Source organism: Xenopus laevis, chromosome 1L (assembly GCF_017654675.1).
Source record: "Xenopus laevis strain J_2021 chromosome 1L, Xenopus_laevis_v10.1, whole genome shotgun sequence".
NCBI lineage: Eukaryota > Metazoa > Chordata > Amphibia > Anura > Pipidae > Xenopus > Xenopus laevis.
Genome location: NC_054371.1, coordinates 25,124,857 through 25,146,787, shown reverse-complemented (window position 1 = coordinate 25,146,787; position 21,931 = coordinate 25,124,857). Strand labels below are relative to the sequence as shown.

The following is a 21,931-nucleotide window of genomic DNA, read 5'->3' as shown; positions in this document are numbered from 1 at the left end:
AAACACAAATAATAAAAGACGAAAACCAACTGCGAATTGTCTCAGAATATCCCTCTCTACATCATACTAAAAGTTAATCCAAAGGTGAACAACCTCTTTAAGTAGAAACCGAGACATCTACTTGTAATGATACGGAACAAACCAACTATTTCTTGGGGTTGACATTAGGCTTTAATAAGTACAGGTTGTATTAGAAGCAATGGGGCAGATTTACTAAAGGGCGAAGTGGCCGCCGCTAGTGAAAATTCGCCAGAAATGCCATCTGCATGGACCTTGGCAATTGACTAACAGGCATAGAGGACAAGAGACCGTCGCTAGAGTAGTTTTGCGCCTTATTGCCAGGCAATTTTTCGCTCTGGCAAACGATCGTTAATCCACAAATTCACTGAAGTGCGAATTTTACAGAACATGACCTCTTTTGCAGAGTTTCCTAACACAATAACAAATAATAAGATGAAGCGACATCCTCCTTAATCTTATGTCAGTGACATCATATCCTGTATGCCGAAAAGTCATAAAAGTTCTAAAAAAAAACACTGGCGTTTTTTCATATTTTAAGGCGGTATTGCCTTCAGAAGTTTTAACTATTTGTGTTCACATTATTTTTCCAACCATTTATGGGGCATGTCACATTTGTTTTAGGGTCGGCTCATGTCTAGGGCATTAGAGGATCTCTTTTGTCGTTATTTTGCTTCCTTGGACATTTTTAATAATAAGTGGCCACATTTGCACCAACATCTCTAATAAAGACGTCTATACGACATATATGTACCCACCATATTCAAATTAACCTAATCGTAACAGTACTAGAATAGTTTCGCTAGGAAGAAATGAACGCTAGCGAAAATTTGCTATGGAATTTTGCGCTGACGCATCAACGATAGAGAAACTTCGCCAGCGTTTGGCTACTGAGACGCAACTTTGCATTTTAGTGAATAAGCGTAGTAGTATCACATTTGTACCTGGCAAAATGGCACAAAGTGTGGTGGAGCCTTCGCCGGCGAAAATTCGTGAATTTGCCCCAATATGTGACATTTCTTTTTTCCCATTATTGAATGTATACAGGTGGTAAGACTTTCCTTACATATAATAACCACATTTATTCAAACTCCTCTCCGATCAACTGGAAGTGCAGGTATTCCAACCAGGACCCAATACGTCACCTACTAATAAGGGGGTTTTGTCTCTTGTTCTACAGATCTCTGCATTCACCTGGTTATGGTGAGAAATGGAGTTCCCGACCCACATCTGCAAGTGGAACTCAGGAACAGACTGCGGCTGCTGGAAAATGATAATAAAGAAGTTGTGTCCGTGTTTAGTGTAAGTCCTGTCATTTAGTAACTGCAGACCAAATACAGGTATGGGACCTGTTATCCAGAATGTTTTGGATTTTCTGGATAAGCGATCTTTCTGTAAATTGGATCTTCATACCTTAAGTCTACTAGAAAATCATGTAAACATTAAATAAACCCAATAGGCTGGTTTTGCTTCCAATAAGGATTAATTATATCTTAGTTGGGATCAATTACAAGGTTCTGTTTTATTATTACAGAGAAAAAATAAATCATTTTAAATATTTGGATTATTTGGGCAGCCTGTCTGTAATCCGGAGCTTTCTGGATAACCGTTTTCCAGATAATGGATCCAATACCTGTACAGAAGTGAGACAATGTCTTGTGACATGTGTCAGATAATACTGCAGAATGACAAACAGTACATTGCTCTTTAAATACAAATATTGCCTTATTGGCATGCAAGCAGGATTGTGGGTAAAGGTATTTAACCTCTAGTTCAATTCTGTGATTGGGACTTTTTTCTGCCCTTTCATTTTTTTTCATGGAACACCCACATTGCTCACTGAAATCTTGGTACAGGTATAGGATCGGTTATCCGGAACCTGTTATCCAGAAAGCTCAGAATTACAGAAAGGCCGTCTCCCGTGAACTCCATTTTATCCAAATAATCCACATTTATATATAATTAATCCTTATTGGAAGCAAAACCAGCCTATTGGGTTTATTCAATGTTTATATGATTTTCTAGTAGACTTAAAGGAGAAGGAAAGTTACCGAAGCAGTTTATTGCCAATAGATTAGCCACAATATATAATATAATGTGTAAGCTATAACACTATATTTATTCTGTAGAATGCTTTACCATACCTGAGCAAGCAGCTCTAGAAGCTCTCTCTGTTTGTTTAGGATAGAAGCTGCCATATTAGCTTGTTGTGACATCACTTCCTGCCTGAGTCTCTCCCTGCTCACTCATAGCTCTGGGCTCAGATTACAGTAGGAGGGGGGAAAAGGGAGGGGAGGGGGGGAAAGAGAAGCAAACTGAGCATGCTCAAGCCCTAGCCCTGGAGGTTTAAGCTGAAAACAGGAAGTCTGATACAGAAGCTCATGAGTACACAATAGAAGGAAAGAAATGTGGTGTTTCTTTTGACAGAGGACTCAGAGCAGCACTACTTTAAGGGTTTACTGGTGTATTTATATAGACCTTTCTGATAAAGCTTACTTAGTTTTAGCCTTTCCTTCTCCTTTAAGGTATGAAGATCCAAATTACAGAAAGATCAGTTATCCAGAAAACCCCTGGTCCCGAGTATTCTGGATAACAGGTCCCATGCATGTATTTCCTCTGTGATATGATCTTGGTTCAGTTTGCAACAGCTCATATTGGTTTGGCTCAGCATTTGGGCGCCATATTGGAAAGCAAAGAATGTGGTTAAATGTATGTACATGAAGCATTCTGAACAAGCCAATCATTTAGCTTTATTTCCTTTAGGAGTTGTCTGCTCGTTTGCTGTCCATCGAGAGTGATAAGGGTGTCATCACTGTAACTTTTAAAACGTTTGAAGAGATATGGAAGTTTTCCACTTACTATACACTTGGTAAATCCATGCTTTACGGTCAGATAAAGTTGATAAAAGATTTTAAAAAGTGCATGTGCCATGTCCAGGCCCAGATTTGTGGGCAGGGTGCAAGCAGCTGGGCAGCCTAGGGTTGCACACATTTTAAATTCAGCCATGGCCATGTCTTCTAACACATGCTATGCCCATGTCTTCTATTGCTCCCTAAATTGCATGTCTGAGTGAGTGGATATGAATGATTTTGACACCTATGTGCCTCCCCCATCCCAAATGAATTCAGTGCTACCACATGCCTGTAGCTTTTTATTCAGGATATCAGCTGCAGAAACAAATTCTTTATACAGGTATAGGATCCCTTATCCGGAAACCCGATATCCAGAAAGCTCCAAATTACGGAATGGCTGTCTCCCATAGACTCCATTTTATCCAAATAATCCAAATTTTTAAAAATGATTTCCTTTTTCTCTGTAATAATAACAGTGGCTTGTACTTGATCCCAACTAAGATATAATTAATCCTTATTGGAAGCAAAACCAGCCTATTGGGTTTATTTAATGTTTAAATGAATTTCTAGTAGCCTTAAGGCATGAAAACTCAAATTACGGAAAGATCCATTATCCCGAAAACCCCAGGTCCTGAGCATTCTGGATAACAGGTCTCATACCTGTACATTGAAAGCAATGGCCATTTGCACACTGCCTTCCTAATAGTAGATGAGCCCTTGGGCCAGATTCAGTTCCATGAAAAAAAGGGTTTATCATGTGAAAACTAGTGACGGGCGAATTTGTCCCGTCTTCGCGAAGCGCGTTGAAGTCAATGGGCGTCAAAATTATTTTGACGCGCATCAATTTCAATGCCTGCGACAATTGTTATACGCACGCCTATTTTGGCCCAATGCATTAAAGTCAATGGGCATCCGAATAATTTTGACCCGTGACAAAGTTTATGTGCGCGACTATTCTGACGCACGGGCAAATGTTTTCGACTTGGCAGATTTTTTACTGGTGAATTTTCGCTGCAGTTTCGCAAATTTATTCGCTAGCGGCGAAAAACGGAAATTCAACTGCCAAATTTATTCGCGAATCACACCGAAAAACTCTTTTTGAGCATTGAAGCTCGTCTGTGAGTTTTCACATGATAAACCATAAGATAAATTTTTCTCTCTGAATCTGGCCCCTTTCTGTATGTCTTGTCCTTGTGTCAGACTGGTATTAGCATCCTGTACAGACAGATGTGTGAAGTCTCTGTGGGCAAGCTTGAATCAGATTCACTTTCATTTTCCGATCTTTTTTAAATTTATGGTTAATTTGTCTCTAATGGTTGTTTTTTTTACAAGAAAATCAATTGCCTGGACATTGTGGATTTCCTGTACATCATTTTTTTTAAATAGTAATCTTCTTTAAATTTACAAGTCCTATAGTAGTCTATAGAATTAAAGAAAATTATTTTCTTTTTTGTTGCCTTTAGCCACCTTAAACAGTCTAACAGGTTCATCTTATTTTTTCACACTGTTAATGCAGAGGTTCAACAAGATTATTTAGCTTGGAAGTTTTGAAAGGGGTTGTTGACCTTTGAGTTAACTGTTAGTATGACGTAGAGAGTGATATGCTGAGACAATTTGCAATTGGTTTCCATTATTTACTATTTTTGGTTTTTGAGTTATTTAGCTTTTTATTCAGCAGCTCTCCAGTTTGCCATTTCAGCAATCTGGTTGCTAGAGTCGAAATTACCCTAGCAACCATGCATTGATTTGAATAAGCGGCAGGAATATGAAGGGGAGACCTGAATAGAAAGATAAGTCATAAAAAGTAGCAATAACTATAGATTTGTAGACTTCAAAAGGATTTGTTTTTAGATGGGGTCAGTGACCCCCTATTTGAAAGCTGGGAGGAGTCAGAAGAAGAAGGCAAATAATTCAAAAACTATAAAGAATAAATAATGAAGGCAAATTGAAATGTTTCTTAGCATTCTATCACATACTAAATGTTAATTTAAATGTGAACCACCCCTAATATGGATTTAAAAAAAAGATTATTCTTGGATTATTTGGGATTTTTCTGTAGTTTATTGACTATGACCAAGAAGCTTCATTCAAAGGTGATAAAAATGCACTGGATTGTAGATGATTGGTTGCTGCATAAGAACAAACTGGCCCCGCAGAGAAGATATAGATGTCTGTAATGGTATAATATGTGCGCAAATTAGATCCCCATAGCAGTTCCTTTTTTTAAAATTATTAAAGGAATTCTGTCATGATTTTTCTGGTGTAGTTTTCATTTCTAAATTACACTGTTTACACTGCAAATAATTCACTCTACAATATAAAATGTAATTCCTGAACCAGCAAGTGTATTTTTTTAGTTGTAATATTGGTGTGTAGGTGCATCTCAGGTCATTTTGCCTGGTCATGTGCTTTCAGAAAGAGCCACTTTAGGATGGAACTGCTTTTTGGCAGGCTTTTGCTTCTCCTATTCAATGTTACTGAATGTGTCTCAGTGGGACCTGGATTTTACTATTGAGTGTTGTTCTTAGATCTACCAGGCAGCTGTTATCTTCTGTTAGGGAGCTGTTATTTGGTTAACTTCCTATTGTTCTGTTGTTAGACTGCTGGGGGGAAGGGAGGAGGGTGATATAAATCCAACTTGCAGTACAGCAGTAAAAAGTGACTGCATTTTATCAGAGCACAAGTGACATGACTGGGGGCAGCTGGGAAACTGACAGTATGTCTAGCCCCATGTCAGATTTCAAAATGAATTTTTAAAAAATCTTTTTGATCTTTTGAGAAACGGATTTCAGTGCAGAATTCTGCTGGAGCAGCACTATTAACTGATGTCATTTGAAAAAAAATATTTTTTCCCGTGACAGAATCCCTTTAAGTCTTTCACACAGTTGGTTTCATTGCGCTATGGGAGAAACTGCACAGACACAAAAATAGAATATACACCGTCGTAGAATAAGAAGACATTTTTTCTTTAGGTAACTCTCATTTGTATTTCTATAAACCAAGGTTTCCTAACTCACTGCCTGGAGAACATGTTTTTAGACCAGTCATTTTGGCTGTCTTCACCAGAAGAAGAAGATGCAGGTCTTCAAGTCTGTGTCAAGGAGGAGACAGTAAATCTCATTTATAGAAACCTATTAATGGAGGAAGGTAAGTGCTGATACACTGTATATTTTACTCCTATAGGCAAAGGGAGTGTGTAAATCTACACTGTTTCAAATCATCCAGTAATGATAAGGCCATGAAGCATCCTGTGCCTCTTACTGCTCAGTATCTTGTGTGTCTGAATCACAAGCAAAGTACAGGGTGGGTAGGGCAGGCCGCAGGGTTGGACTGGGCTGGTGGGACACCGGGTAAAAACCTAATGGGCCACGCTAGCCCAGACCCGCACCTTTTTTTAGACCACACTGCCCCCTGATCTCCACCCCCTCTAGCCCCAATCGCACCGCAACTACAGGACAGGTATGCATAGGGTCCCGGAGGGGGGTCAGACTGGGCTGGTAGGACACAGGGAAACTTGATGGGCTACAGCCCTTGTGGACCCTGCTGACCCAGACCCACTCCCTGCCTGAGACCCTGGGCGCTGCTCTCTGACATTTCCCACTGGCCCCGATCGGGCCAGGAGAAGAAAAAACAATGTGCATGTGGTGGTGGTTGTGGGGGGGCTGACAGAGGGGTGATGTGGCTGGAGTCGGGGGTGGGCTCCTGAGGTGGCAACCACATTGGGCCTTGGACCCCCGGTCCAATCTGGGGTGCTTCACCAATGAGGCGAGTTGAGGCTGTTGCCTCAGGCGGCAGCGCCCCACTAGGTACCAGGGGCAGCAAAAATGCTGCTCCTCGTATTTAAGAGCGAATTTCTGGGGGAGGGGGGGCAGCAGCAGTTTGCCTCAGGCGTTGGAGGGGCCAGGATCGCCCCTGAGTCCAATGCTGCAAAGACCTGGGCTATTTGCATTGTGCACACTGGATGGTGCATTGTGCATATAGCCACAGGTCTCTGCGCTGCATTTGCGGCCTTTATTTGCACTTCACATATTACCTGGGGCACCATGAGTCCTTATGTGTTATTATAAAGAAGCGAGGATATATTTATCAAATCAAACTCATGTCTTTTTTTTTTTTGTTTCTCCCCAAAAGGAATGATGTTTGTTTTGTGTGCTGACAACCTTATCAGACAGGCTGCGGTGGTGGATAATGCACTACACGTGATACATCCAGATGCACCAAATGATGGATTGACCGTCGGGTGGTCACATAACGAGAATTCCACAGAGGAAAGCAAAACTGACGAACCTTTATGTCCATTTCATCAGTAGGTAGTTGCCTTATATTAGATATATCTTCGCCAGCCATTCTTGATGTCATGTAATGCGACAGATCAGAATAGTAAATATGCCTAGCTATTCTATTCCATTTCATTCCAGTTCTGATAAACATTTATTAGTATGCCATAAATGCTTGAGTTTAGTGGCACCTCAGATAATGGGCCAGATTCAATTCACTGAGAAAAGGGTTTATCACATGAAAACTCATGGACGAGATTCATTTTGAGATGCAATTCAATTCAGAAAAACTTATTTTGCGGTTTATCACGTGAAAACTCTATTGAAGTCTATGGGGAAAAAACTGGAACTGAATTTGGAGAAAAGTTTTATCTCCTCAAATTGAATCTTGTCTCTGAGTTTTCGTGTGATAAACTATGAGATAATTTCTCACTGAATTGAATCTGGCCCACAATCTGATTTCAAGCACAAATCCGTGCTGCCAGTTATCTATCAATGTGTAGGAACGGGACATTTGTTTTCTGCTCTATAACATGGTGAATTACCCTTTTAAGAGGCAATATTATTTTCTTATTATTAAATTATTCTTATTTAGTCCCCAAAATGCCCAGTATTCTCATTATTCAGTACTGTAAATAACTACCTCTCTTATTAATATTTTTTTTTTTTTTGAAAAATCCCATGTTGACTCAACACATACCTTCCTATAAGTGTTTTATCTTTATATTGTTTCCCCAGGTGGTTCCTTAAGACTAATTCCTTATCCAAACTTTCTGACTCTGTTTGCCTAGAGCAGAAAAACAAAATTGGTAAGTACAGTCTTGACATGTGGGAAGAACATTCATGTGCAGGGGTTTCACGGGCAGGTTTATAGATGGAACAGCTAGCAGATATGTAACAACAACCAGCAGAGGTGTATTTAGCATGTAGGTACTCAAGGACCTGTTCTTGGGGTGGAGGATTTTAGGTTGGTGGTGCTCTGATGCCTATATAGTAAAATGCTGCCGAATGCTTTCCTATTAAATCTGGCAGCAGAGGTGTGGGTCCCTCTAGCTCATGGTGGAAGTGACATAACGCATATGGACGATGCACTGTGACATCACTTCTGCTGACATCATGCAGGGGTGCTCACTAGGGTTGCCACCTTTTCTGGAAAAAAATACTAGCCTTCCTATATATTTTTTTTTTTTCCCTATTAATAACATTGGGATCCACCATCATTTTTACTGGCCAGGCCGGAAAAATACCAGCCAGGTGGCAACCCTAGTGCTCACAGGTCCGTTGCCTAGGGAAGCACCAGACCTGAATATGCTACTGACAACCAGCCTATGCATATGCACTAAATAGTGATTTCCAAAATGTTGCCCCAAAGGAGCTCAAAGCAGTTCCCAAACTATAGTGGGGTAACTGCCTAATGTATATTTTCAAATATCCATATTCTGATGAGGTACACATTGTTACTGCTAAAGGCCATGCAATTAAGCATCAGGCAGACCTGTTTCTAGGGATGCACCAAATCCACTATTTTGGATTCGGCCGAACCCCCTAATTCTTTGTGAAAAATTAGACCGAATACCGAACCGAATCCGAATCCTAATTTACATATGCAAATTAGGGTTGGGAAGGGGAAATCATTTTTTACTTCCTTGTTTTGTGACAAAAAGTCACGCAATTTCCCTCCCTGGCCCTAATTTGCATATGCAAATTAGGATTTGGATTTGGTTTGGCCAGGCAGAAGGATTCGGGCGAATCCGAATCCTGCTGAAAAAGGCAGAATCCTGGCCAAATCCAGAACCGAATCCTGGATTCGGTGCATCCCTACCTGTTTCAGTGATTAATGTTTGTCCCCCGCTTTTGAATAAACGACATACAATAACATGAAAGGAGACCCTACTGGTAATCAGTGCACATATTTCCCATATAGGGTTGCTACCTTTTCGTGGCCCATGATCCGGGCAGGGGTGGAGTCATGATGTCAGAGGGGCAGGCTAGTGACATTGTGGGCTGAACAAAAGATGTCGATGGGGCAGAGCTACGACGTGGCGATCAGCGATTGGTTGATCACCATGTCAATCATGGGAGATCCTGCCTGGTTTTTATGGAATACCGGCAAACTGTCTTGACCAGGGCAGCCCTGTCTGAATCCCATACCTGTGACACACTGATTGACATAGAGTAGTAACTTTTCATTGTGCCACAGTTAGTTCCTCTCTATTATTAATGAAAACCTTTCTGTGTTTCAGCTGTCGGCTGGACTGAAGCAACTGTCAGTTACGAAAGTGCTGCCCCTGATGAAATAGCCTACTGCAGCGGCGATATCATTGAGATAATAGGCACTTTTGTTGAATGTTTAAAGTGGTTTGTTGGAAGAAACATGACGACCGACCGTGTTGGCTTTGTAAAAACGAGCGATGTCAAACCTTACGCATCAGAAGAAAGGTGAATATTAACATTCTTTCAGATGTTTATATTTCATGCAGCTATCCGGGTCAAATTTACATCCTTTGCATATGGCCAAAGAGTTGTTTAGCTTCTTCCATGTAGTAGGTCATCTAGTTTTTGGCTTACGACTAGATTTTGGTAAGAATGGTGTCATATAAAGTTTATGGCGCAAGCTTGTGGCCATAAAAGACCCTGGTACACAACATGTGGTCATATGAAGGGCTGTATCCATCCTCCATGCCTTCATCTGGGGGTCCCAAGAAACCCATTGGGGCCTGCTACCAACCCTCAGGCCTAGCGTTGGGTTGATGCCTCATTTTTTGGCTGCTCTTATCTTAAATTTCAACATGAGACTTTCCTTTTGTCTTGTTTCAGACTGTTGCGGGAATTCTGGGAAATGTAGTTTGTCCTGTATGTAGATGCCCATAGGCTTAAGCCAGGGCCGTTAAAGGATTAGTATAGTGTAAAAGCAAGTGTTTAAACTAGTGAAAGCAATAGTTTGTATAACTTCGGACACCTTTTAAGACTGATATAAATTTACGAAAGCTTTTTAGAGCTTTCAACTCTCCCCCACCCGCAATGAAAAAGGCAAGAAAAGAATCCACTTAAGTATTTGTTTTGTACTTAATCAGTAACTCCTCATCATCTCGTGGCGTCATAAAGGTCAGTTATTGACTTTAAATGAACTTCATTCCATTGTCAGAAATGTTTTTTTTTGGGGCTTCCTGGAAAGAAACTGACTTTTCCCCTGAGAGGTAATAGGACTGAATTCTTTGAGGGAGGAGGAAATATCATTCATGCAAATTGTTTTATACAGAACGCTTGGATCTTAGGGTTTCCGTAATTTGGATCTTTATACAATAAGTCTTTTAAATGAATTTAAACATTAAATAAACTAATATGATTGTTTTGCCTCTAGTGAGGATTCATTATATCTTAGTTTGGACAAGCTACTGTTTTATTATTACAGAGAAAAAGGGAATAGTTTTTAGAAAACCAAAGTATTTGATTGAAATGCGGTTTATCGGAGACTGCCTTCACGTAATTTGGAGCTTTTTGATCCCATACCTGGAATTTGTTACAGGTATGGGACCTGTTATCCAGAATGCTCAGGACCTAGGGTTTTCCAGATAAGGGATCTTTCCGTAATTTGGATCTTCATACCTCAATCCTAGAAAATCATTAAATAAACATTAAATAAACCCAATAGGATTGTTTTGCCTACGTTAAGTATTAATTATATCTTAGTTTGGATCAAGTACAAGGTACTAGTGATGGGCGAATTTATTCGGCAGGTGCAAATTTATGGCAAATTTGCGTGTTTTGCCCTCAGCGAATAAATTAGCAAAATTGTTGCGAAAATTCGTCTGCAACAAAGTTTTTCCGATGCCGCCAGAAATTTGGATGCCGACGTCAAAATTCACGTTTCGCTAATTTTTCGCACGTTTCACGAATTTCGACTCGAAATGAAACGGGACAAATTCGCCCATCACTACAAGGTACGGTTTTATTATTACAGAGAAAAATAAAATCATTTTGTGGATAATGGATCCCTTACCTGTATTATCTTTAATCATAACAGGGGACTGTTAGGTACATTCTGTTACATATCTGTAAAATTACTATGAGCTACACGGAACCTCTGCAAGTCCCTATAAAAGGGGGGGGGCTGAACCCAAACATCTGAAATTAGAGAATGCTGAAAATTAGGCACACTAGACTTCAAATAAACCATTTTAAAGGGCATGTAAAGCCTAAAATAGAATAAGGCTAGAAATGCTGTATTTTGTATACTAAATATAAACATGAACTTACTGCACCACAAGCCTAATCAAACAAATAATTTATGCTTTCAAAGTTGGCTACAGGGGGTCACCATCTTGTAACTTTGTTAAACATCTTTGCAAGACTAAGGGGCAGATGTATCAAGGGTCGAATTTCGAGGGGTTAAATCCCTCGAAATTCGACTGGGGAATAGAATCGAATAGGCAATTCGGGCGAATTTACGCGCTGTCGAATAGTCGAATTGGCGAATATTCGCTCGAAGGATTTTCATTAGATCGAATGCCTTTTTATTCGATCAAAAACTTGAAAAACAAGCCTATGGGACTTTCCCATAGCAATTCGGTAGGTTTTAGGTGGTGAAGTAGGCAGTCGAAGTATTTTTAAAAGAGACAGTACTTCGACTATCGAATGGGCGAATAGTCGCAGCGTTTTAGCGCTCGACCCAGTACTTCGACTATCGAAAGGCGAATAGTCGATCTATTCGAATCATTCTACTCAGGCGCATTGACGCCAATTCGATAGTCGAGGAGCACAAAAAATTACTTGAAATTCAAGCTTTTTTTCCCTCTATTCATTCACCCAAGCTTGGTGAATGGGCCCCTAAGACTGTGCACATGCTCAGTGTGGTCTGGGTTGCTTAGGGATCGTCATAAACAAAGCTACTTGAGTTCTGCATGGCTGGGAAGTAAGGCGGGGGCTCCCCCTGCTGTACATAAGTATGATTGTTTCCCTGCTCAGCAGTTAGGGACCGTCTGACAATTCCTATCCACAGCAGTAAATGAAGGGAGAATTTCACTGCATACAGTCAGGTTTCTTATAAAAACGGTACACATTTTTTAATTAAAGTATATTGGAGATAGGTTTCTTTTTCATTAAAGAAAGTAAAAATGGGATTTTATTTTTTTTGCCTTTACGTGCCCTTTAAGTGAATTAAGGGGGAAGTGATGGGTGGTAGCACCGAGCTACAGATTCCTTTCAATGCTTTTTATATAACACAAAGGCAAGTGGAACTGATTGTATCTGTTTTTCCAGGAAAGAACACTTGGCATTTCCAGTAAGTGAAGAAAACAGAATGTTCGGCACAAGAGAGAGTGATTTCACTTTGGAGAATGCAAAGGCTTTACTGCATAAAATATCACATTCTGATGTCTGTAATGTCTACAGAGTTGGTAAGAAACAGTATTAAAGCATGTTCTATAGGCAGTGATAGAGCCAGGCATATCAACGAGTGTCAGCTAGGAAAACAATTGGCACTTTCCTCAGGTGAGCAAAGCAGAATGTCAGTCAAATGGAGCCTGATAAGTATTGCTGCCCAGGGCCTTATCTGCCTGCATATATGTATTTGCATATTCCATATATAATATATATGTTACATAAGAGAAAGGAAGAATAACCTGAATATATATATATATATATATATATATATATATATATATATATATATATATATATATATATATATATATATACTGGTATATATATCCTTATAAATGGTGCTTAGTGATGGCACTGGTTATAAATGATGCTTAGTGATGTCATCATGACCTTTAAAAAAATAAATTAGTATGTAAAATATACTAACCCTATCTATAAAATGTGAGCATAATAGAAATCAGCTTGAAGTTCGATCAGCAGCACAATGAACTGGAGCATTACCCCCCCTCAAAAAAAAACTATTGCCTATGAATATATATTTGAAAGTTATTTACTAAAATCCAAATTTATTTCATAATATTGATTAAAAAAGCTCACCCAAACTCCGATGCCCTATTTTAGCTTATTTATTAATAAAAAAAAACCCTCTATTTAATTGGATCATGCGAAAACCTGAATCATTAAAATTTTTTAGGCTTTTTTCTCAAATCAAGTTTTGACCGAAAACCCCAAAAACTTCGGATTTTCAGGCTAAACCCAGTACAGACCACAGTAACTTCAAAATGGGATAAGGGCCTCTCCCATTGACTTATACAGGACCTCGACAGGTCTCATGGCGGATTTTCGGATTCTGACATTTTGCAGCATCGGGTTATAAGAAATATAAAAAAATATATATTTATTTTTTTCCCACGAAAATTTCAAGTTTTTTTTTCCCATGAAAAATTTGAGTTTTCCCCCCAAAAAATTTTAATAAATAACCTCCTGAGTCTTTCATAAAATTACATTAATTTCACTGCTATCTGCTACAAATCATTTTGTTTTTAAATGTATTTCCACAGATGAACTTGAGGCCATAAGGGAACCCCAAAGTCAAGGTAAGTTTTACAAATTTGGATCCATCTAAATTGAAAGATGAAGGGTTTCATGATCTATCTGATGTCACTGAACATCAACTCTAAATCTAATATCTCTTTACCTGTATCTAAACTCATGAAGGTTGGGTTGTTAGGGCCAGTAAAAGGCACATCTATAACAGGAAATCAAATGGGATTTGCTGCAGAACCGGTCACAGCAATTTTTTTTAAGAATTGACATTCCTTCATACATATCTTCTAACAATCCACATCAAAACTGCAGAAAATGTACATCTAGCAAACAGCCATGAATCCTTTCTTCGGGGGGAGTTATTATTTGAAAATAAAGATGATATTTTTTCTTGTGCAAATGTTGGCAAAGTGTACTAGTTAAAAAAAATGTTGTTGTAGTTGTAGGAGCTTATCTCTACAATGAAGTTTGTATCGCAATTTCTCTGGGTCTTCCCACACTCTAAAAACACACTCCTGAAGAAATTGTGTGAATGTGGGACTGCAATAATTCATGACCTTAGACTGTTGGCTCCACTGGGGTAGATGTAAATATAAAATAAAACTGTTGTGTAAGGGAAAATTGTCCAGCATTGTGGCAGATGTGGTGGTTACAGGTCCTCAGCTCAGAAATGTCTCTGACATATTTGCCTTAGAAGGCGTTTCCCGTATGTCTCTAGGGGAAGTGATTATAGAGTGGTTGTGATTGTGGTTATCATTGTTTTTTCAATTGTCATTGTTTTCCTATTGATTACAATGTCTATCAAAATGGCTCATTTCTCTAAACCTTATGGTCTACTCTCTACGCCAGCTTGAAGATATGCTTAAAAAGTAGAGGGCTTGCCTGCAGCTGGAAATACGGCAATATCTTTTCTTAGGCCCCTTCTCTGCTGCACACGCATATAAATGTAGGCATTTACTACTTACACATAAAGATATTGTAAATAAAGGACTACAAAATAGTCAGAAACAGTGTCAGGCTAGGGTGTCCAGGGTAATCCTAAAAATTTAAGCATAAAAACATCCAATGAATAGTAGAATAACTCCCCAAAGTAGAGTAGTGGCCCAGGTGCTCCTGCCCCAGGCCCTCAGCTCGGGGGAGGAATAATCCGTATAACAAAGAAAAAGGAGGTTCAGGACACTCTAGGAAGCCACATATAGATCAGATCAAAAGTAGTTGGTTGAAAAGTAGAAAAAAAATCTTTATTTAAACAATCATCTCGAGCCTTATGCATTTCGTGCCACTAAGACACTTAATCATAGGCTATGATTAAGTGTCTTAGTGGCACGAAATGCGTAAGGCCTGCCGGCCCAATCCGACCCTTGTCAGAAATGTTTCAGTAGGTGTTCTACTAAATGTAGTCTTTTAACTACATTATAACTCACAGATTCCTATTCAGCACGCTCTTTTTACACTGATCTGATCTTTTTCTGATATTTGTTTTAAATATGTCCTGAGTGACAAATAGTTGCATAATATCGTCATTTTATTGTACATGCTTTATTTCAGAAATAACCAGCCCCGACATTAACGACGAAGAGGACAATTGGAAAGAAAAGATGGAGGCTTTCTTACAGAATAATAAAGAATGCTGTCCTTCTTCTGAAGAAGCCAATGAGCCAGAACGTGGAACTGCAGACTCTTCCATCGAAAAAAATGTTCTAACATGTGAAGATAGTGATTTCCCAAGCTTCTGTATTTCTGAGGAACTGGAGAGGAACGAAGGCTTTCAGACTTTACTATTGTTTTTAAATAGTGAGAAATATCTCCCAGGATTTAGATGTATCTATGACATCTCATACGGGTTTTTACATGCATTATTCCATGGATACAAAGAGGAAGAAGAACTGGTTCGCTATCTCAGCATGGTGAGGGATTCTGCAAAGAAAGCAAGCATGCCATTGGCTTTGACCAGAATCTGCTTTCTTCTAGGTCGACTGTGCACTAAACGACTCAAATTCTCCCAAGCTAGGGTTTATTTTGAAGAAGCCACTGGTGTTCTAAATGGTGATTTCAGAGACATTTATCTCACTAGTGCAATCTACATGAACTTGACTGCCATTTATTTAAAACAGAAGAACAATGAGAAATGTAGCCAAGTGATCGACAAGGCCACCTCTCTTCTTATAGGATTACAAAGCCATATTAGTAGCACAGAGATGGAATCACTGATACTCAAGTATGCTTTGAAGACCTCAATCCTTAACCAAGATCTGTTTAGTGAAACAAGGTCATGCCTCCTTTTAGGGCAAATGTATACGAGCAGAAGGCAGTTTGATGAGGCCTTGCCTTTTATAGAGCACTTGCAGGTTTTGAGTAATAAAATGGACTCGTGTGATTGGTTCTTGCCAGGATACTATTTCCAGCTTGCAGATATTTACAGTCACAAATGCTTGCCCCATATAGCACTGAGCTCTATAAAAGTCGCTTCTCGTGGGCCTTGCAGCTTCACCGATTCCTTGAGAAAAGTAGACTTTATCATTGGAAATGCAGCAAAGCTTTGTGGGATTAAAGGAGGGAGATTGTCCTTCCCCACTCAGATTTCCTACTACCTCAGACAAGCACTTGATTCAGCAGTCACGGACCAAGAGCAGATCCTCTCTACCTCTATATACCGAAGCTTATGGCAACTATGCACTCAGCATAAAGAGTATAAAAAGGCTAAATTATATATATTAAAGGCCCTTGACCCTGGTATTTGTACTGATATGAAATCCAGAGTGGACATAACGATTTCCCTTGCCTGGCTTTATATGCTTGATGGAAAACATACAGTAGCACTGGATATTCTGGATACAGTTAAAAAGTTGTGCCATTGCTCACCAGTTCAATTGGGAATCATATACAACCTCAGTGCCATCGCCTTCAAACAAAGAAATAGAACAAAAGAAGCAGCCGAGCATTACTTCCAAGCTTTGCAGCTTTCAAAGGAGACGGCCATTTTGCAAAACCAAGCCGCGGCATTGGCCAACTTTGGGACCTTATTCCTGCATCTGAGAGCCAATAATCTGGCAGAGAACTTCTTAGTAAAATCTGTTGCTATTTACTCCAGGCTGCCAAATCTGGATAACGGGGATGACTTTATTCATATACTACTTATACTTGGACACTATTACATCAAAGGAGACCATAAAGAAAAGGGACGGCTTTATTACGAGTGGGCGTTCCTTGTGGCGATGGAAATAAATCACTTGGAAAGTATGTTTTTCATTAAGAGGTTATTGGTCTCAGACCCATGCATGGAACCAGTCCTGTTTATGTCTCAATAACCAATCCCTTTCATGCTTGTACCATATGATATTATTCATATAACTCTATGTATCTGTATATATTTGCCTTCAAAACCCCATCCAGCACTGTACTAACCTGCAGTTTATCCCATTTGTTTGATAACAGGCCAGCTCCAAGCAGTTCAGTCTTTGTGCCATTTCTACTCCACCGTTGAAATAAACGAAGCTCAGTGTATCATCTACAATGAATATCAGCTTTCATTGGCAAGAAAAATGTCAGACAAAGACCTAGAGGGGCAAGTGCTGGAAACCATAAGTCACCTGTATTTATCCTTAGGCACTGAAAGGTGAGTAATACCCAAGCAATGCACTGGACAATGTCAATGTTTTGCTCTTAGCTGGGTGACAAGTGAAAGAGTTAGGGAAGGGATAAACTAGTAGGTTACTTAGAGACAAAAATAGGATGGCACTTCATGTCATAATAATGACTTCAGTCATTCATAATAACTAGGGCACTGGCCCATAAGTGACCAGACTGGAACAGATAGTGTCCTAGTGCTTCAAAATATAAAGTATTTGAAATCTCGAATAGAAGCAGGCACTCAAGGGCAAAAACTTCCACCAGGCAGATGTTCCAAAAGTGAAAAAGTTTATTGTGTCAAAACAGCCTGACGCGTTTCGTGTTCCAAACACTTAATCATAGCCTAGGATTAAGTGTTTGTAACACGAAACGCGTCAGGCTGTTTTGACACAATAAACTTTTTCACTTTTGGAACATCTGCCTGGTGGAAGTTTTTGCCCTTGAGTGCCTGCTTCTATTCGAGATTTCGGTTTATCCGCCCCTTGTGCTGAGGGCCCAGGGCGGTGCACCTGGGCCACTTCCTTGATGTGGTGAGTAACCATTGTACTACTAAGAGACCCTACTATATAGAAGATTTTATAAAGTATTTGAGTTTAGATTTGTCATTTACTATAGGGGGAGCAGCTCCCCCTGCAGAGGGACCCATAATCCCCATATTCCATCCCCTTATTGTATTTCCATCCTTTCTTAAGAATCTCTGTGCTAAGAGTGCTACCTTTGGCAAAAAAGCCTCCTACTTCATGTGTGCTCAGCACCATGCTAATGATCTTATTGGGTTTCTAAGAGATATCCTGATCAAACTGACAGGGGATTCCAGACAAGCATTTACAATCAAAAGTATAGATCATGTAGTAAAAAAATTTGTAAAGAAACCATTCCAGTCAGGTGTGGGGAGGTGTATGGGAATAACTGGACCACACTGGGCTTCCTCTTAGCTCCTATAAAAAACCCTGTGTTTATTTCCTTTATAGTTAATCCACTGAAATAGAAAATATTAAGAAATATAGATTTTAGAGAGACTGTACCACTGGGTGAGTTATGCAGGAATATGCCAGTCATAAACTTAATAGTTGGCTTCAGTCTCCTTCCTAATGTTCAACCACAATACAGAATAATTGCTGAAAATATATTCTGGTTATTTGTAAATTATAGGTACAAAATTAGTACTGGACCCAGGTGATTTGGCAACCTATAGATAGGGGGACCCCCTCCAGCCTTCCTCCCCACACATGCACCAGGGCCAGTCGCTACTAGTTAAAGACACACACTCTGTATAGAAGGAGGTCACTCCTGCGCCAAACTGAGTAAATGCATTTTTCCCAATACAGGTTAACACACCAGGTAGAGGTCTGTTGTCTGATGTGTGAGGACCACATGGAGATTGGTATTATAGCAAAGGGGGCAGACATGCCACATCGGCTACAATTACTAGTTACTAGTGATGTGCGGGCCAGCCCGATACCCATGGAACCACCTGAGTCAGGTGGGTTCGGGCTGACCGTTTGCATGTTCAGGTTGAGATCTTCTGCCTGCTCTCCCCAGCGTCCAGGACCTTATACTACCGACTTCTAACTTCCGACATCTGGTTTTATAGGCGCATGCCCACCCCACAGGGCAGGTCTATAAATGGAGGGGGGGAAGCCGGGTGCGGGCATTCCCAGGATCAAACTTTCCTCAACCCACACATCACTACTTGCCACAATACTTCTTGTATCACTCATGAGATTGTACCCCCTACTGTAAATGAAAAGGATATTAGAAGTCACTGAGGAGCTCTGTATTCATATAAAGGCACAATAGGAGGTACATTATTTACTACCGTACCTAGTACTATAGTGTAGTAATAATAGTCATTTGACACAAACGACATCATTAAGCACTGCTCATTACTGATGACATCACTAAAGACATATTGTACTCACTAACATTGGTTTTTGTGTGCTATAATGAAATAATCCTACAGCTGTCACAGCTATACAGTGATATATATATATATATATATATATATATATATATATGTGTGTGTGTGTGTGTGTGTGTAAGGAACATAAAAATAACGTGTTTTAATGTTAAATTATGGTATTTCTCCCCATAGAGCTTGCAGATCAGCACTGGAATACACCAAACGAAGTCTTGGGATTTTTATCGATCTCCAAAAAAAGGAGAAGGAGGCTTACGCCTGGCTGTTGTCTGGGAAGATATACTATATCCTGGGTCAGAATGAACTGGTGGATCTCTATATTCAGGTACAAGATATGATTTCTACATAATGCAGTATTTTATTTTTTAAAAAATCAGTGGGTTAACTACAGTGTTTCAATATGGGCTTATGCAATGGCTCATACTAAAAGCAAAATATATATATGCCCCACCGGCCCAGTCTGACCCTGAACAAAGTCAGTAGGTAGAAGTTACCGGTCAGCAATTTGAAAACAGTTAATAGGTTGCTATGGGTTACTAGACCTGTACAAACATTTTCCCTTTTATTAATTAGTCTTATTATTACCCTGACTCTGAATACATGGACCATTCCTAGTCAGATGATAACCACAGTTTATAAACAGATCCCTAAGTGATTTAATAGTCCCACTGAATCAAGCAGCTCATTATTTACCTCCCCAAATGAAAAAATGGTTGCTTTACTTCTGAACTGTGCATGCACTCATATCTCATCACACTATGTGGAACATTATGGACCAGGTATCAGCTTTTCTCCTATTATTTACCAAGTGTGATGAATTCAATATTAGAATAAAATGAACGCCCTCTAGTGGATATACTGGATGCCATCTAGCTCTTTTACAGTATTCTGAAATATTCGCCGGTGACCCCTAATGGACATCCAGTAGTAGGCTTCTTTAGTAAAAGGCTTTGGGGCATATTTACGGTTTTATTGGACTTAAAGGCTACCTACCATAGCAAAATTGTTCCCCCATTTGGAAATGCAGGCTCTCCAGTTAATGGAATTTATACTATTTTGGGCAGAAAATGCACCTAGAGAGGACTATTTGGATCGGAGTCCATGTTAGAATTCTACACATGCGCATAATGACGAGAGTCCCAGCTTTCTTGTTATGTACATAATGAGAAAGCTGGGGTTCTCCCTATTATGATCATCCATAGATTCCCAATATGGCTGATGGAATTAGAGGCTCCCTCTACTATCGATATTGCGCTCACTAGGGATATTTTCTGGACAAAATAATATTGTGTGCCCCAATTCTACCCTGATGTGGTATTAAAGGAACCACGAGTGAACTAATCTTCCAGCCTTTTCAGTTAAAGTATTGGTTGGGTTGAGGTTTTTGGGGAACTTCGATAATTATTGGCTACTAAAATCACTGTTTCTAGGAAACATATTTCTGGAGGTTTCATGTGTCTGCTGTGAAGGATCTAAATATATAGTTACAACTACAAGCCATGTTTCCTAACTCCTATTACCCCTTCTTCACAGGTAGCCCAGAATGTAGCCTTGTGTACTGCAGAGGCAGAACTTGGTATGCAGCTGTTTGAGGCTGCAGGAGATATATTTTTCAACGGTACCTATGACCGAGATAAAGCAGTATCATTCTACAGGGTAATGTATGAACCTTGTACAGCACTTTGTTTTGTTGACATATAAACGTTCAGGTAAACGCTAAGAGTAAAGTTAGGGGTTTCTGAAATCTCAAAGCAAAGTCCTGGCTATAATATTAAGTAGTACAATGTGGGAAATTTGGAATATTATATAAGTTAGTGGGTAATGAAGGTTCTTGTGGTTCTGCAGGGATCTGATGTTCTTGGTCTTCCTTCCTTGCTTAGTAAGAATGCTGTGGAGTAACTCTGGCCTATAATGTGACTTGTAATGAACATAGTGGAAATGAATTTTCCATGTGCATAATGTATATTAACAATTTACCATTAGGGAAAGGTATTGGCCTCTCAATATGTTAGGAAAAATCAATGTATTATCTATTCTACTTGAGATTTCCCACAGGATGATATCATCTGGCTCGATGGACCTGTTAGCTTTTTGCATGATGATTTCACTTCATCTTCTCATTTGGTTTTGGTTTCAGGACTGTGCTCTCCCGCTCGCTGTGAAGACTGTGAATATTAAGGCAGAGCTTCGCCTGTGCAACAAATTGGCAGAATTATTGATGAATATAAATAGCTATGAAGATGTCTTAGAACCAGCCAAGAGGGCCCTGGAACTTAGTGTGAGTTTAGGTAAAACATCTCCTTCCATTACAAAGCGACTAATGATTTTCTTAGTTGGATTCAGGCAAATTAAGTTATAACACGTGTTATCATGTGATTAATTATGTTTTAAGGAAGACTTTGACCCCCCTAGGGATTCCCAGAGCAGTAGTGACCAGTCTGAAGTGCAATTAGGATGAAATTGGGGATAAACATATATTTGCTGTGTGAAATATTGCTAGACCGTCAATATAAGCCTCCGTCCCCAGACATGCCTCAGCCTGGCTCCACCAACACCTAACCCTCACCCTTCTTCTTCTGGGCCTCTTTTTTTAGCCATTGGTCCTGGGAGACCTCCTGCCTAGGACCTATAGAAAGTTGCCACTGTATACACAGAACTTCAGTACAGATACTGGTTCCTAAAATCATCCTTGACTTGGTCATAGCCCCTTCCAAGCTCAAAAGCTGATACCTTGGAAAACTTGTATTTAAGCTTGGAACACATCAAGCACCTTTGTCCCAAAGCTTAAATATATCACTAGATAT

General features: G+C 39.7%; 1 protein-coding gene across 2 annotated transcripts in view; it reads left to right on the top strand.

Moving 5' to 3' along the window:
• sh3tc1.L (SH3 domain and tetratricopeptide repeats 1 L homeolog) overlaps window positions 1-21,931 on the top strand; it is a 35,324-nt gene that overhangs the window by 10,610 nt on the left and 2,783 nt on the right. The window contains exons 4-16 of one of the 2 annotated variants that reach the window (XM_041587760.1): window positions 1,199-1,320; window positions 2,782-2,887; window positions 5,874-6,017; window positions 7,002-7,176; window positions 7,886-7,956; window positions 9,391-9,586; window positions 12,407-12,543; window positions 13,591-13,626; window positions 15,125-16,813; window positions 17,012-17,192; window positions 19,302-19,452; window positions 20,661-20,783; window positions 21,265-21,415. In XM_041587760.1, the coding sequence (XP_041443694.1) occupies window positions 1,199-1,320; window positions 2,782-2,887; window positions 5,874-6,017; window positions 7,002-7,176; window positions 7,886-7,956; window positions 9,391-9,586; window positions 12,407-12,543; window positions 13,591-13,626; window positions 15,125-16,813; window positions 17,012-17,192; window positions 19,302-19,452; window positions 20,661-20,783; window positions 21,265-21,415 (3,282 nt within the window). The remainder of the gene's footprint in view (window positions 1-1,198; window positions 1,321-2,781; window positions 2,888-5,873; window positions 6,018-7,001; window positions 7,177-7,885; window positions 7,957-9,390; window positions 9,587-12,406; window positions 12,544-13,590; window positions 13,627-15,124; window positions 16,814-17,011; window positions 17,193-19,301; window positions 19,453-20,660; window positions 20,784-21,264; window positions 21,416-21,931) is intronic. The other variant, XM_041587764.1, reaches the window with a different exon arrangement.